Source organism: Pyxicephalus adspersus, chromosome 9, assembly GCF_032062135.1.
Source record: "Pyxicephalus adspersus chromosome 9, UCB_Pads_2.0, whole genome shotgun sequence".
NCBI lineage: Eukaryota > Metazoa > Chordata > Amphibia > Anura > Pyxicephalidae > Pyxicephalus > Pyxicephalus adspersus.
The window spans coordinates 12,110,162-12,126,700 of NC_092866.1; the positions used below are offsets into that span (position 1 = coordinate 12,110,162).

Consider the following 16,539-nt stretch of genomic DNA (forward strand, 5'->3'; position numbering starts at 1 on the left):
ATATATATATATATATATATATATATATATATATATATATATATATATTCAAGAGGGGGGGACAATGGAGAGGGACAAATCCTCCAAATTAGGACCAGTTGGGAAGGTTGAAAAATATATGAAAAAATAACCCCCCTTACTGAAAAAAATTTACATTCTAGAAGCAAACTCCTGGGTCCCCCTCTGCCCTCAATGGTTCCTTCTGCAGACCTTCACTTCAATACTACACATAATTGTGATGTGCAGGTGAGTGGGGAAAACCAACAACAATTGGAAGGGGCAATTCCCCAGCACAAGTAATGGTTTTAAATCAATGGAACAGTGTGAATGAATAATTGGGCAACATGATCTATCGAAACATAAGAGTCAAGAGTCGCAGTTTCCAATTTTCCAAGCTGCAGATCTGAAGCCTGTGGATCAGTATGACACATAAGTAACTATAATTATCAGAAGAAGATATTCGGAGCTTTGATAGCTTCACTTTATTAATTATATTAATATTTTATTTATAAATACCCCTGTATAGGTATTGCCTATGTGTCAACCTGTGAGGTAACCTAAATATATATATTTAAAAAATAGAAATGATTGAACTATTAAATAAGTGTAATTTTTTACTAAACTTTGATCCAGAAATTGTTCACAGGTTTAGGTACCCCTGCAACCCTGGGTGACTCCCTAGCATCCTATGGAGGACCCCTAGTGAGCTGTGTATATAGTTTTAAAAAAGGTTCTCTGAAGACTTTAAAGTTATTTCAGAGTTCCCCCATGTTAAAAAGTTTGAGAAAGGCTGGTATAGGTGATCAACCTTAAGCAAAGTGACAGGTTCTCTTTCTAAAATGAGAATATTTTGTGGGTCCTATCAAAATGTATTTGCAATGCTAGGTAAGGACAGACTTTGCTTCACTTTGCAGCATTCAAATGCAAATGTCAATGTTTAACGTGAGCTCTTCCCATTGTTGGATCGCTCCCACTATTTCATTGCAGAATGACCCGCGTGCACAGCATGGGTTTGGGGTGTTCTGGGTTGCCATTGAGGAACTTTACAATGGGTTATATCACAAGGCACAGTAGGGCAGTGTACCTTTAGGAATTTTGCTACATTTGTGTGCTTTGATTGGGAAGTTCATTGAAATAAATTGAACACATAGCAACGCACACAGCAACATGCGTATGTTTTGCAGCATGCACTGTACACCTACATTAGGAACAATGCAGTGCTTGGAGTGACTAAAGGTTTACTAAGAGCTTGCCCATCATTGTACTAGAAATACAGCAGGTCAGTATTTCAGTCTTTGTTTGACAATTGTAAAATCTGATTCCTTATCATGGCACATTCTTGGCTCGGGCATTAGATGGAACATCGCTGCCAACTTTTAATGACATCATTATGGCTGCACCCAGTCAGCAAATACTGACACAAATGATAAAATGTACAATTATAACTTTCTGATTTATAAATAGGAGCTCATTGCGTGATTTGACGCTTTGTTGTTTCTGAAAGTCATCAACACTCTAAATACAAACACTCCAATTGCTTGATTTCCTAAAATGTTGTTTTGTATTTAAAGCGTACCTAAACCTTGATCGCCGCGGCAGATCAGCCGCAGAGCCTCCTGGGATATCTACGTTATGCAACCCAGGATGCTCTTGGCTGCTCCTTCTGCGCAGGCCTGATTGGGGGCAACTGCGGAAGGGGCATTTTCCCTAAAGCGGACCTAAACTCAGAATTTTTACTTTACATAAAAGGGTAGACAAAAGGGTGCAGCACCGCCCCACTTACTGATATACCTACGTCAACCATCCCGGGAGGCTTTTGGCTGCTCTTTTGCCTGATGTCAGACATGCATTGATGAAAGGAGCCCTTTCATCAATGAAAAAAAAATTGCCGATCTCACGCACGCGCAGTGTGAGTTTGGGTGATGCAGGAAGAAGAACCCGGAAGTAAAGAAAAGAAGATGCCGGCGCAGAAGACAAATACTGAAACGAGGCGGGACCCGATGGAGGAAATCTTCAAACAGATAGTCTAATCTGCAGGATTAAAGGTAAGTCTGATTTTTTTTTTTTTGGGTTTAGTTCTGCTTTAACCAAAGGAAAAGCAATGCTGATCTCACTCATGTGCAGTGAGATTGGCTCTTTTTTTTCCCCCCTTTACAGCAGGCTATCTCACACCTGCGAGGGAAAAAGGTTGAAGATGGCGGTTACTGACACTTCCTCTGCGCTGGGAAGAAGGAGAATTCCAGGACGGTGCAGGGACCTGATCAAGGGTTTCTCCAGTATGATCGAGGGATCTGTGGAATTAAAAGTGTGATTTTTTTTTTTTTTTTTTTTCAGTTTAGTTTTGCTTTAACTTCTGCTAGGATATTTCATGATCATTTTCACCTGTGGTTTTCATTAAAAGTTTCCTTGTGTTTCATTTTTTTCATCATATATGTGCCCTAAATTATCCATGATTTCAGTTTATAGGGTCATTTAAAGCAGAACTAAACCCCGGGGGTACTCGCCTGTCCCCATTCTGTCACATGCGCCTTCATCTTCTTCCTTCTTCTCGTCCTCATTTCGTCCTCTCATCTTGATGGCATGTGGAATTTCATTCAGGTATCCTGGAAATTAACGCTGAGCAGCTCAGCAATTGTTGACAGCTTGAATGGCGATTAGCCAGGTAAGAATACTTTTTGCAGGAGGGACATCACCTGCCCCTTTCTGCAATAAGGACCTGCCTGATGCCAAATGTTTAAAGTGGGACTTTCCAGTTTAAACAGAACTATGATCATGCTGCTTCCCCAGGGATCTCACCATAATGTGCCGGTATACACAGCATATTATGGTCTAATTACCTCCCAAAGTGTCCTCTCCAGTGATGCAACCTCAGCGTCCTCCCTTATCTTTGTATCGCCACTCACATCTTTTCTGGGTCTTTAAGCATCTTATTTGGCAAATGACATAACCTCTGCTGATGGACACTGAATCCAATGAACTATGCTATGATGAGATTGTACACCGAGCTGTGCATTTGCTGCTTATTGTTCAACCAAGAAGTCTCCTCTACAATAAAACGCTCTCAGTAAGCAATGAGAAAAAGGGCATCTATATTATCTTTAAATTAAAGTTGACTTGAACTCAAAAAGTAAATATTTTCCTTGTTATAAGGAACATTTCGATTTCAATTTTTTAGTCCTTCACAATTAAAACCCTCTGAGTAAATAAGGATGGAGTTGTACCCACATTTCTATAATCCCCTGAAATCCAATTGCTTTGTTTTACAAGTGCGGTGTACTCTGACATGACTGTATAAACTCTCACCATTGATTTTTTTCCTGCAGCCAGCAGAGCCAGGAAGGCAGACAAGAAAGCTGAATATAGCAGTAAAAAGATCCAGGAGGCGGCTGTGTATTTGCTGAGCTGTCATCAGGATGTGAATCAATTTCTGCTGGAGGTGAGGGCTGGTGAAGCGTTGAAGATCCTATTTACAAACACAACTGTAGAATTGTTGCTGGGTACCAGAGGAGGAACAATGATTTTATAGTTCAGCTACATCATGCATGTATTGTGGTGATGAGTCAGCATTTCTACTTGTGACTTTGTAGGTGGAAGAATATTGAAGTCAATATATCACCATAGCATTCGTCTAAACAAAGGATTGTTGATTGTATTTTATTTACCTGTAAAATGTGTGGACATCCAAATACTCTGGGTTCCGCCATCTAGGACGTGACGCCCAAGCGGACTCAGAGCTATCACTCAATGACACTTTATAGTATTACCTCTTTCTCTTTTCCCAGCATTTATGTGAAAAAATATTCAGTGGGAGACTGGTTAGGGCAGCTGGATCAGCACCTACAAATATTAGACACTCCCAAAAGAGGAGAGGGGTATGGCATTCAAGAAGAGAGTGGGCTCTGCTAGAGAATAGATTCTCCTGGAGTAGTCAAATTTTCTAGGAAGTTCAAAGCCCTATACAGCGCTCATTTGTGAGTCAAATTTGTCATTGGTAATTATCTTTCATGATTGTTTCCATTGATAAATTTGACTTTACATATTTTAAAGGAGACCTAAACGCAAAATTTCACTTTACATAAAAGGGTAGACAACCCTTATATGCAAGGGAAAAATGTTATTTATTAAGATGGAGGACTGAAGATTGCGACGCACAGCACTTTCCCCACACTGGGATGAAGAGGAATTATAGGACAACGCGGGACCGGATCGAGGAAAAGTCCAGCGCTTTTCAGTTTAGTTCCCCTTTAGGATATCGGGTGATTTGACTCTCCAGAATTTAAGAAAAAATAATATCTGTTTTTGTGTGGCTCCTTTAGTAGACTTCCCAGGTAGATCTCTTGTGTGATGTTGTTGAATATCTTGTAAATTTCTACTATTTCGTTGCAAATTTTAGATAGAGGACCCTCCCTATAAGAAAGTTTGTGATGGTGAAAACTTGGAATCTAAGCAATTGCCGAAATCTGCCCTACTTCCAGAATCCTTTATTGGTAAGTAGAATTGTATTTGTCCTCTTGACTTTCTGTGCACATTTGCCTGAATCCAAGAATGTGAAGTAGTCTAGCCAATCTTTTTTTTTCCAGACAGTCATTTCAAATCCTAAATATGACAAGTGTATCCTTTTTATATGTAACTTTGTATAAAAAAAATAGTCAAATGAAACGTTTGATAAGCTTTTGTTTATATATGTCTTTATAATCAGGTTCCACCATTAGAGATCAGGCATTACATCGGGGCATACCAGCTGATGTACTCGGCGCAAGGGCAGCTGTCTCTAATATCCAACAAATCTGCCACAATGCTGGAAACAACATAAAGGAAGCATTGCTGAACCAAGACCAGCGAGTGAGCACAACCGATTATGAATCCTTTTACCATTACATCTCCTGGGCGAGGGAAGATATAGGGGGACAAGGAAAGTTGCAGCCTGAAGCCAGGTGAACAGGCTAAGTGCAGCCTGTATGCTGGGGAGTCCAGGAGGTCTCCCAAAGTTGAGGTCTATGGGACTAAAAGCGAGAGAGCCAGGAAGCTAAATTTGTGTTTTTTCTTGCTGTAATACCAGCGATGCTTTGCTAGGGAAAACCATGGAAAATTGCTTGCTTGGTGTTTCCCCCAGGAGATTATTTTTAAACTGGACGGGAAGAATCTGTGGGAGGGTGGCAGCCCCTGTATTGTGACCCAACAATATGTGTGTGTGCATGTATATTTTATATATATATATATATAATTATCAGGTTCCTGAAAGATACATACTGATTGCTTGATATGAGTCACTGCCATTTGCTTAATGATCGGTGCTGTGTTCCGTTAGACAGAGGGAGTTGATATAAAACTTTAATTGCCTGATCATTATTCCAGTAGCCTCTACAATTACCTTATTGCACTACCTAATACTAATATAGTTCATCATTTTTGTAACATTAGTTTGTTAAGCATGTACTTTATATTGTGCATGATTTAAGTAGTATTATATGCTGGGTATACACAGGCAGAATATTTATTTCAACTGATTTCACATCCAATCAGATTTGAAAGGATTTGGAAGTAGTCTACTCCACACTAATTTATTTTCCTATCCTCAATTGGTCTATGGGTAGTACAGAACGGTTGGTAACTATGAATGAAAAGTACACATAATGTACTGTCTATATAAATATTGACAACATCCACATTGTAGATAAATGTAGTCATACAGATTCTGTACTTGGCTGTTTCATAATTTCTATCATGTTTTCACAGGACAAGTTGACAGCTTTTCTAAAGACACTGAAAGCGCTGATGTCAGAAAATTGTTTCAAATGCTCGGTTTTCTTGAAGGAGATCTGGGAACAACCTGTGAGTTCTATACCTGACGCTGCTGCTGCACATTATTTTCAGAATTAGCACAGTGCTCTCGTAACTGTTCTTAATGTTTGCTCTGCAGCGCCCTCCGGTGTTAGAAGTTGTGTGGCACTTAAACAGTATGGACATAATAGGAATAGAAGATGTACTGGAGAGGTAAGGTTGTTTGTCTGTGTTACTAAAGCCCACTTGAGTCTTGTTTAATTCTATTTTTATGCAATCAGGCTGCACAGACAGTAATAAATGTGGGTAATGCATCTGTTTTACAAAGGTTTTAACGTACCCCATGCTCTTCAGCACACTGGAGAATCAGACTGCTGCTCAAAACAAAGCATCCAGGTGTCCAGTACTTTGACATACACTTAAAGCAGAACTAAAGTTTCTCTTTAAAAATTTGCAATTAGGCAGCTGAGCTAAGCTGTCCAGTTTAGGGTAGGAAGCTGGGATACCCAGTGCATCCTAGCTTGCCTTGTAGCTATTAGGACTGAATGAACTCCCGGATGGCTGGTCAAGATTTACTTTATCCTGGCCAGGCCAATCAATAAATTGAAACCAGAAAGAGAAGAAGGAGATAGTGATGCTCAGATATGAGCGGTGAAATGTAAGTGTATTTAAAAAATTGTGATCAAAGCAATGGAAGGGTTTAGTTCTCCCTTAAACTCTGCTTCATATGGTGTGTCCTCCCAAACAATACATCTTAATGGGCTTTGAAAATCACATATTTAGCCATATCTATTTTTAAGGATTAAGATTCTCTCATTGTCAGACCAGCAGGTTTGATGCCTTTTTTTGTATTCTTTAATTTGCTTACGATAATTGTGCCTAATGGTGTTGACATATCGTTTGTTTAGTTGTACAGACATAAGCTCTGCTGTGAATTGGTTCTGCACTGAAATGAAGGCACTGTGTCTGCAAATAGAAGATTCATCTGTTGATCTTGAGTTTGTGGAACAGATCGTATCTAGTAAGTTTTTTAATGAACAGGAAACTTTGTATGTCCATAACAGTTGCAGGCTTTGTGCGGAATGTTTTTTTTTTTTTTTTTTTAATTTTTTTTTTAAATTTTTAACATATACAAGTATACAACAAAGCATCACAAATAAAACAAACAATTAAACAATAAAAGAAAGGTAGCCGAAAAATACAGAATGATGTCAGAACATGAAAACAAACATCATGAAATACATACAAAACGACAGGAACAAAATCAAGATTACAAATACACCTGTGTTTTTCTAACCCTTCGTATTGATTATAGCAATACACAATCAGTACTTATCTAGCATCAAGTAAAACAAATAAGCATTCTTAAATAAACGTCTTTGCAAAATCACATAAAAAAAAAAAAGGAAAAAGAAAGAAAAGATTGTACAGAATGTTTTGTTCTAGGTATAATCACTTTTATTTTCATTCTTTCATGTTGTTCAAAGTTTCAAACATTTGAATTTGTAGATCTGTTGGCTGTGCTGATTGGAAAAGCTTTTTGCCAGTCTGCTTCTTCTGTAAAGAATCTAGAACAGTCGAAAATGACAAAGGTACTTCACGTTAAAAAAATTTTACCTTGTTGGAATTTGCTGTACAATTTATAACGGAGCTGTTTTTTTGTTTTAGATTTCCCTCTCTATTCTGGATACAATGCTTTCATGTAAGTTATTTGAAGATTTCCACAGTTCTTTTATTTTCTGGTGGCTTTTATTGGACAGACGTTATGACATGAGTAACAGTGTGACATCCTTCTGCCCTCAGAAATAAAAAAAACCTCCATTTTTGTTTTTGCCAATAGACGTAGGGGAGTACATGTGTAGTGAAAAAAATATTTCTCTTCGCTTGATAGAAAAAGAATTAGTCAGCTAATCGTTAACCATTTGTTGGGGCTAAAGAGAACCAATCATTAGTGAAAAAAGTCAAAAGCTAAATCTCAATTTCATGAGCTCAGAGCTTGTTACACTTGAAAAAGTTTCATACAACAGATGATTTCAGGAATTCAGGAATGTAAAAACAAATCTAAAGAATTCGTTCATATTTGTATTTACTTTTAATAACATAAATATGGTGTTTCCATTTTTAAACTCAGCCAGTAGAGAGATCAGTCTCCATAGGAACTGTACACCCTAACATTTGGTATTTGATGCTGATATGTCTACTATGAAAGGAAGAGCACGGAAATACCAGCACATGTATATATCCCTGGGAACCATGACTACAATATAATACCAATGTAAGAGACAAACCCTAAAGTGACATGCAGTTACCCCATAAATAATAAAGCTCTTTGGTTAACGGGCTCCTATTCAGCTTTACATACTGCTTTATTTTTGCTTCCCTGCTGGGGGAGTGATCAGCACCCCATGTTTCTGGGTGTGTAAGAGCAATGTGACTTAGTTTTTTAATTTTTGACAGAATTAATGCTTGGCAATTGGGTTCTCAGACACCCTATACTAACATATTTTGGTATAAAGAGAACCCTCAGGCCTCTGTGGGCTCCAAAACATTATTTTGTCCTTGGTACTGCTGGGTTATCAAAGTAGGGTGTGACAGTTGTTAGTTGTGAATTGACTATGTGAGGCTAAAAAGTGAATCTATAAATGCATAAAAGTATGCTTACACATACACTGTCACTTATCCACACGAAGGTCAGCTGGGGTCTTGGGGTACACAGTGTACCTTTGGTCTTTTTATATTATAAGTACAGTCTTAGAAATTAAATTGCAGATTTAGGAGTATGCTAATTGGATAATTTCAATGGTTTGAAAAAAAATCAATTTGAACCCCAACCTGTTGCACAAATCTGAGCTATGTGTTTTTTTTTAGGGCTCCTGGATGCCATTGTGGAAACAGGAAGTGGTCAGCCATACAAACCAGGAGTGGAACGACACTGGTAAATCTTTTTTCCCTGTTTTTTTACTTGCTGATTTTTGATTTTGTGTTCAACCAGTTTTTTATAGCCCCATGAGCTCCATCAGGGTGCCATTCATGTTTAAGTTATACATTGCTTATAGGTAAGAATCAATTATATATGAATATTCTCTACGAGATGGTAAGAAAGCTTATGGCAGGTACCTCTAGGTTACACATACTCTACAAAAAGAATGTAGTCTTTCTAATTAAATGACTCCTTGTTTTTTTAGCTCTTCTAACCAGAGAGAATTTAGGTTAAAACATAACACCAGACAGGTATAGAAGATACAATCGCAGCTCTGTATTGCATTCAATATTTATTGTATCATTAATCGCAGTGTTCCATGGCACCTAAATAAGACTTGGCATTAGTTTCCAGAAGTTGCATAGAAGTACTCTGAAATGTGTGCATGCCAATGGGTAAAAAAAACCCATAGCCAGTTGATTGAACAATAAGAGAGCAGTAGCATGTTAACAAAACCACCCCTTCCGCTTTCTCTATTGGAGCTCCCTTTCAGCCTTAGTGCTGCTGTGCTAGTATAGACCATTGGCTAATATGAAAACAAAGACAGAAAAAAAGATAGAGGTTTGAGGCTTGTATGATTTGTTTGAAGAATAATTATGTATTGATAATAAATGACACATACATATAGCTATAATACCATCACACATTATATTACCAATCCTGTTCCATTTTCACAGGAATGAAATGTTAGTACTAGACATAAGGTTCCTAACACATTCAGAATAGGACCACTTCAGTCTTGTTATTCCTGACACGTTTTGCCAAGGCTGGCTTCCTCAGGGGTGTTTAAAGGACTGTACGGTCTACGTATGTTAAGATAACAATAATTGAAAAGACATATCAATAATATATTCATATGTAGCATGTACAAACAAAAAAACACATTAAGCTGATAGATCCAATATTATACATAAATATTAGAGTAACATTTGTATGGATTTAATAAGAAGCTTGACTATAGTTTATATATAGAAGTAAGTTGTTCTACATTTCAACTATATCAACAAAATATAGGAGGTTTATTATTTGATGCTAATTTTTTTCTTTGTTATCTCCAGGGCTGTACTCACTCTTCTGTTTTTCTGCAGGTTACTTGCCTATAAGGTCCCCAGATACAGAGCCCGTGTGATCCCAGAATCTCTAGAGGAATTCTTTCTCCACACACTCAGTCAGACGCTCACCTATAAACCACAGTTGAAAGGTAAAGGGAGCCTATCAAAGAAATGTAAAGAAATTATATAACACAGCAAGATAAAAACATCTTTGACTTTATTTGTGCTTAGATTATAGATGTATAGGTTTATAGTCAGAATTTATATATGTCTGTACTGCCCACTGCAGCCAATCAGCTTTCAGCTGGAAAGTGACAAAAACAAGTGTTGTGCATTACTTTATATGTCTGTTTTAATTGTTTCTTTTTCCTCACAGTTTCTGATGCCATCCGATTTCAGGGAAGGTGGAGCTTTGCAAAAACTTGCCAATTATTGATGGATTTGTATCGCAAAGTATGTATGGCTGTAGGATACTGACAAAAACAGCTAGCTAAATGCTTTGTTGCATATGCTGCTGCAGGCTGCTATATGACCAGAAGCATAAACATTGTTCACCATGATCTCTGGTGAAAAGAGGGATCAGCCATTTGGCAGTTTGCTGTGCTATGATTCTCCCCTTCAGCTAAGGTTATAGAAGCAATACTGAAATACTCGGTAATGTGATCTGCTATTGTAAGATTCTTGAGCAATGACCTCTGCAGTAAAGGTTGATTTTTCTAACCTTCAATAAAAAGATATCTATTCAATTCTATTTGATACCACCTGCAATATAGTTGACTGATTTGTGTCTGTATATTTTTTTTGCAATTGCAATATTCAGTCATGACTGTTGTCTGCTTCTCTCTAGCTGTTTGTGCTGCTGAGTGCTGAAAAGCTAACGTCACATGTACAGACAATTTTGGATACGCAGGAGGTCAATTGGTATCATGTTTTATCATTTTTTTCCTGCCTTGTCATCTGCCAGTCTGAAGCTCAGCTTCTGGTGAAAGGTGAGACTTTAATGCATAGTGCTTACCCCGTCCATTTCATTTTCATGGTTTCTGTATTAACCACATTTATTGCCATGTGATAAGCTTATATTTCCCATAATTTTTTAATGTCTTAGGAACAGAATGGCAGTCTGTGTGTAGCAGGAACAAGCAAGGGTCAGCAGGAATTGTAAAACATTTAAATATTATTATTATACTGGAATATATGCAGATGAAGTTTTTTTTTTAAATCATTGCACTGGCTTACAGCATTATTCAATGCTACAGCATTTTCATCAATGCACCAACCAGTAAATCATTAGAGTTCAACAGTGGGTCAGCTAGCCTCAGGCTTAATGTTTTAGTGTTTAATTTTTCTGGGTCACTGACCCCGTGTATTACAGAAAGATGTTCAGTATGACAAAGCAACTAGTACTTTTAGAAAGGGAGTCCAGCACTGGTTGTCTACATGTTTTTTGTCCTGTAATATATATAATATATATATATATATATATATATATATATATATATATATATATATATACACTAAATCTTGCAATTGTTTTACCTTGGAAACAATCTCAATCATGTCCTAAAGTTGGTCGCTGTCTTCTGTAAGTTAATAGAAGTCCCTAACAGTGTCATGTAACATAACCTTATGCTATCTAGGCTGTATAGGTGCAAATGTGGCAGGTGGTGTGGATACAAGCCCTTTGAAAATTCCCCCATGAAGTGGGTTTGGAAACTTTCACATGTTTTTGTATTAGATATTTCATAACTCATACTTATTTGGCAAGACAAAGCACAATACAGTGCTCAACCCAGAAATGTTTAAAAGCAGGGTGGGAAAAAGCTGTAGGCGGGTGGAAGCCCTTGTATTGTAACGAAACACATCAGTAACCAACCAAAAACTGCTGGGTGGTTGCTGAAAAGTGCCGAGTGGTGCAACCTGCTAAAAGTTGCTGGGGAGAACACTGCAATAGCAACAGTAATGCATCAGCAAATTACATTTCTTATTCAGACTATATTAGCCTTTGCAGCGCTGGGTCGAATCTCGTCCAGGACACTATCTGCATGGAGTTTGCAGGTTCTCCCCGTGTTTATGTGGGTTTCTTTCGGGTACTCTGGTTTCCTCCCACATCCCAAAAACATGCAATTAGGCTATTTGGCTTCCCCCAAAATTGATGTTAGACTGTGTTAGAGATTAACGTACATGAAGACAATAACACATGACTATGGTAGGGACAATAGATTGTGAGCCCCTTTGTGGGACAGTTAGTGACGAGACTATGGACTTTGTACAGCGCTACCTAATATGTTGGCACTATATAAATGTGTAATAGCAATGTGCAGTTGACACATCTTTATTGTTCTTTGCACTGATTTATAGGAAGATATACTATGTTAAGTCACAGAATTTCTTGTCTTTTTTTTCAGATCTCTTGAGTCGTCTCCTGTCTCAGGCCTTCGAGACTTATGAGTTGGAGTATCTTATCACAGCTTTTCTCATCGCTCGGCAGGCTGCGCTAGAAGGTCCTGCTGCATTTATGTCCTACACAGATTGGTTCAAGGTTAGACAGTTGTTTCATTGACAGCCAAGAATAGAAATATGATCTGTGACTTGGCCATGCACTGGTTTGAAAATGAGCAGTTTCTTGCATGTCCTTTGTTCCTTCTGACTTGTAGATACACGGATTGGGATTTTGCTCTCCTCCTTTGTCCCACCGAACCTCTTCCGATTTTTTTGATCACAAACAGTGAGGAAAATGGGGTGAAAGTGTTTAACGAGAAAAGATGTGTACAAATAATGATTGAGGGATGAAAATGATTACAGTAGGGGATTTATTTTGTGCCCGCCTACACAAGCTTCAGGCTTGTAAAGAAAGCACAACAAGGTTTCAGGTAATTTCTGGGAAAAACAGTTTAGGATTAGGTTAAAGTGCTTCTGATTTCCTCGTTTGCATTCATGTTGATATGTATTATTTGTAGGGGAAGTTCAGTAGGCCAAAATAGAATATGCTGGGCTTACCAATAATGGAAAACAATACATGCCTTTTGAAACTACTTTAAGATAAAGTAGCTACCTAAACTACTGTAGGATCCAAGACTTTGTTGCTAGCAAGTTAGGTTAGGTCCACCCTGTAAAAGAAACTTTCTGTCTTGAAGAGCTTTAATAAATCAGGCCTAATATTCCCTGAGCGCCTGAAATTTATTTAGCTGATTTAAACTGAGAGCTGTAATGAGATCTAGGAGCTTTAATATGGCAGAAAAAAACATTATGGCAGAAAAAAACATTATACTGCAACCTGAATTCTGAAAGAATTGATATCCTTTCAAGTAACAAAATGCTGAAAATGGGATTGGAAACTCAATAGTGTAAATCACTTTTGAGCTATTAGAGGTAAAGGGCTGGGTATCTGTCATAGATTATATTTATTTATGTATATGTTTTGCTTTTTGTTTTCCAGAGCACATTTGGTTCTGCCAACTCCTACCAGAGTACCAGCAAAAAATCTTTAGTCTTCCTGTTGAAGTTTCTTTCTGACTTGGTTCCATTTGAAGCACCACAGTACCTAAAGGTCCTTATCAATAAAGTGCATAGTCTACCCATGGCAGCCAATCAGATTTTGTAACTTATTTAAAACCATGTTTTTTTCTTGTATTAAAAGGAATTAATAATACATTTTAATAGTAACAGGAATAATAATAGAAATATTAAGCTTTTCAACACTCTGTAGCCCTGTGAGAAGCAATAAGGGATTAGATAAGACTAGTTTCAGGTTAAAGTGTCTCTCCTAGAATGTATTTTGAACAGCTTGGTGTGGTAATGCTTGGTCCAGATTTATTTTTGTCTGTGGCACTATTGGGTAGCACTACTGCTACAGGTATTTAGGAGATAGCAGAACGTGTAAACTTTCCCCACTCTATAAAACTACAGCTGTATCTAAGGGGACAGAAAGCAAGGAGAATCGGATTGGATAGCAAAAAAATTGGGCAAACGTCATAACTCTTCCCCAGTATGATCTAAAACTAAACAGCTGTATGTAGTTTGAAATAAGAACTCTATAATATTAAGCTGTATCACCAGGAAAACTGGATCCAATATTGGCTAAGGGGCAATCATGAATGATTTGCATGGCCCTACTAACTGTTGTCAAATGAGAAATACCACCTTTATAGTATTTACCTTCTGGTTTGTAAAAGTCTATACTTTACATTTGTAAATGTACATTATTTTCAGATACTAGGGTTGCTTAAACTTTGCCAAACTGAGATCAAACTTTGGATTTGTAATATCCGAATTGCCATAAAGCCTGTCGGCCTTAAAACCACAAGTTAATGACTGGCTGTTGTTGAACTTGCATATGGGTTTGCTTTGTGCATTTGACATTAGTTACAACAGTGAGCCTTATTTATTAGCCTAAGCCTTGTTTTAATGTACAGAGTAGGCAGTGACTGGCCTCTTTGTACTAAAAGTAAGCTCAAAAAATGTATTTGGTTCTAATAGAATTATCTGAATAGATGTCAGATGCTCAAAAACGTCTGAAATCCAAAAAGCTATATTACAGATAGTTATTATACGCTATCCCTTTTCACATTGCAGTACCAAAATTTCAGAAACCAGACATTTGCCATTTCCAGTGAACATGTTTATTCTTCCAGGTCCACATCCTGCATTCGCCATTTGTACCCACAAAATTCCGCTCTCTGTTCATGGAATACATTACACTGGCAAAAACTCAACTTGCAGATATGAAGGTATATACCCGGGAGTGGACAGACAAAAGGTCCTTGTATTACCAGGTCTTTATTTTAATCTGTATCATATTCTCTTCTAGGTTTCTATTGAAGACATGGGCTTGTATGAGGACCTTTCTGTTAGATCAGATAAAGATCAGGTGCGCAAAAGTTACTCTCATAGGGTTTGTATATATTGGTATAACTGATTTACATTTGAGACACTTTTTTTTAAACTTATTTTTATTGATTTACACTAGTATTCAAGACAAACAATGCAATTACAATAATAGGAGAAATTGATATATGTGTTACAGATTGATACAAACAAGGCAACAATGCGTTTGAGTATACAGAATGAGTAATCGCACTTGAGACACTTTTAAGTTCATTTTTATTTGAGTTGCTTAGCATTTACATTTTATCTCTGTAATCATACACCAGTACACGGACAGTCACTGTAAAGAGTGAACAGTAGAGGTGCTTATTTATTTATTTTACAGTTGTACATTGTTTTTGAGTATTTTTGCTTTACCTCCATAGTGTGTTTCATAATCTCTATTTGGGTCAATATAATTTCAAACATTTTTTTTTCCTTGACCCTCGTAAAACAGTTCAGGAATAATGAGCCTGCTAGCAAAAGTAATAATGATTCACACCTCTTTCACTGCCTCCCTGCTGCAGAAATCTAACCTGACAAGCTTCAATATTGGATAGTTCCATAGGTATCCAGGCGGTGTCTTCTAACCCCCTCTGATAGTGTTCAGGCCCTTATGATTAGTCGCTCTGTCCCAAGCACTGCCACTTTGCAGAAGTCATTCCTATTACCTGGAACTCTATTAAAGCAAAAGGCCAAGGTCACCAATGGAAAGGGGAGGTAGCGCAGAAATACAGATTGGCAAGTATACTTGAGGGTGTTAGCTATTACTTATACTAGGGGTGTTAGCTATTACTAGGCAATTTTACTTGCCTGGAATTTAAAGCCTTAATACTCAGGTTATTTTAATCTGCCATGTAGTATAATTTTTTTATGTAGCTACATAAGTTTATTGCTTCTATTTTTCCTGTGTAGCCACAGTCTCAGGCACAACAGGATGTGGAGAAGGCTGTAAAGATATTTGAGAATACGGGCAAAATTCCAGCCAGCGTAATGGAAGCCAGGTATGGAAGTGATTTTTCTATTTTTTTTTTTGTCTGTTTTTTTTTTTAATTTTTTTTATTTTTTCAAAGAATAAATTGTGTGACCTGATTGTTCAATGTGTGAGCCAACTCTGCTGTTCTTGTTACTTCTCGCTCTTTTTTTTCTTTTCCTATTTACCACTTTGCAAAGTGTAGTGCAGGATAGACACAGAACCTAAAGTTTTTTGGCAAGAATGAATAGACTGATTTGCCACATATAAAAATAAAGGGCCTTATTCATAATATAACAAAATGGCAATACACAATATTAAAATCTAGGGTGAACTTCAGAGCAGGACCATTTTTTTTCCCTGCAATGCTTTTTTAGAGATTTTGCTTTTCTGACAGTTATATTAAATTTATTCAAATCATAACAAAAAAAATTGTGTTTGTAAACTGTTAAGCACAACTTTACATAATATATATGTATAGAAATCAGCAGCTGAATATATAGATTGTTGTTGCTGTGGTTACCATTTTCCACTTTTTCCAGCTCTAAAATTAAATTCTGTTTATTGATCTGCAGCATTTTCCGGAGGCCGTACTTTACATCTCGTTTTCTGCCTGCACTACTTACTCCCAGAGTGGTAACTATACTACATCCAGAGTGTTTTAGTATCTGACATTTGTTTTGAAACCTACGTTATGCAGTTGTATGCATGCATACAAATGTTTATACTGTTATCTTGGGAATGATGATGAAAAGTTTTACAGATTGAGTTTTTTTTTTATAGCTGCCGAAGGTCCCAGATTCACTCATGTTACTCATTGATGCATTGAAGCGGTAAGAGAATTGATTGTTCTTGAGCTTGCTTGAACTTTTCTATTTACCTCCTGATTG

General features: G+C 37.3%; 1 protein-coding gene across 2 annotated transcripts in view; it reads left to right on the forward strand.

Moving 5' to 3' along the window:
* The window catches only part of FANCA (FA complementation group A), a 37,155-nt gene that overhangs the window by 1,003 nt on the left and 19,613 nt on the right, over positions 1 to 16,539 (forward strand). For both annotated transcript variants that reach the window (XM_072422607.1, XM_072422608.1), the window contains exons 2-20: positions 3,324 to 3,436; positions 4,394 to 4,487; positions 4,700 to 4,842; positions 5,737 to 5,832; positions 5,921 to 5,994; positions 6,690 to 6,802; positions 7,291 to 7,373; positions 7,450 to 7,483; positions 8,650 to 8,716; positions 9,850 to 9,962; positions 10,190 to 10,266; positions 10,661 to 10,802; positions 12,219 to 12,352; positions 13,250 to 13,360; positions 14,445 to 14,540; positions 14,621 to 14,680; positions 15,592 to 15,680; positions 16,225 to 16,285; positions 16,433 to 16,482. In XM_072422607.1, the coding sequence (XP_072278708.1) occupies positions 3,324 to 3,436; positions 4,394 to 4,487; positions 4,700 to 4,842; positions 5,737 to 5,832; positions 5,921 to 5,994; positions 6,690 to 6,802; positions 7,291 to 7,373; positions 7,450 to 7,483; positions 8,650 to 8,716; positions 9,850 to 9,962; positions 10,190 to 10,266; positions 10,661 to 10,802; positions 12,219 to 12,352; positions 13,250 to 13,360; positions 14,445 to 14,540; positions 14,621 to 14,680; positions 15,592 to 15,680; positions 16,225 to 16,285; positions 16,433 to 16,482 (1,750 nt within the window). The remainder of the gene's footprint in view (positions 1 to 3,323; positions 3,437 to 4,393; positions 4,488 to 4,699; positions 4,843 to 5,736; positions 5,833 to 5,920; positions 5,995 to 6,689; positions 6,803 to 7,290; positions 7,374 to 7,449; positions 7,484 to 8,649; positions 8,717 to 9,849; positions 9,963 to 10,189; positions 10,267 to 10,660; positions 10,803 to 12,218; positions 12,353 to 13,249; positions 13,361 to 14,444; positions 14,541 to 14,620; positions 14,681 to 15,591; positions 15,681 to 16,224; positions 16,286 to 16,432; positions 16,483 to 16,539) is intronic.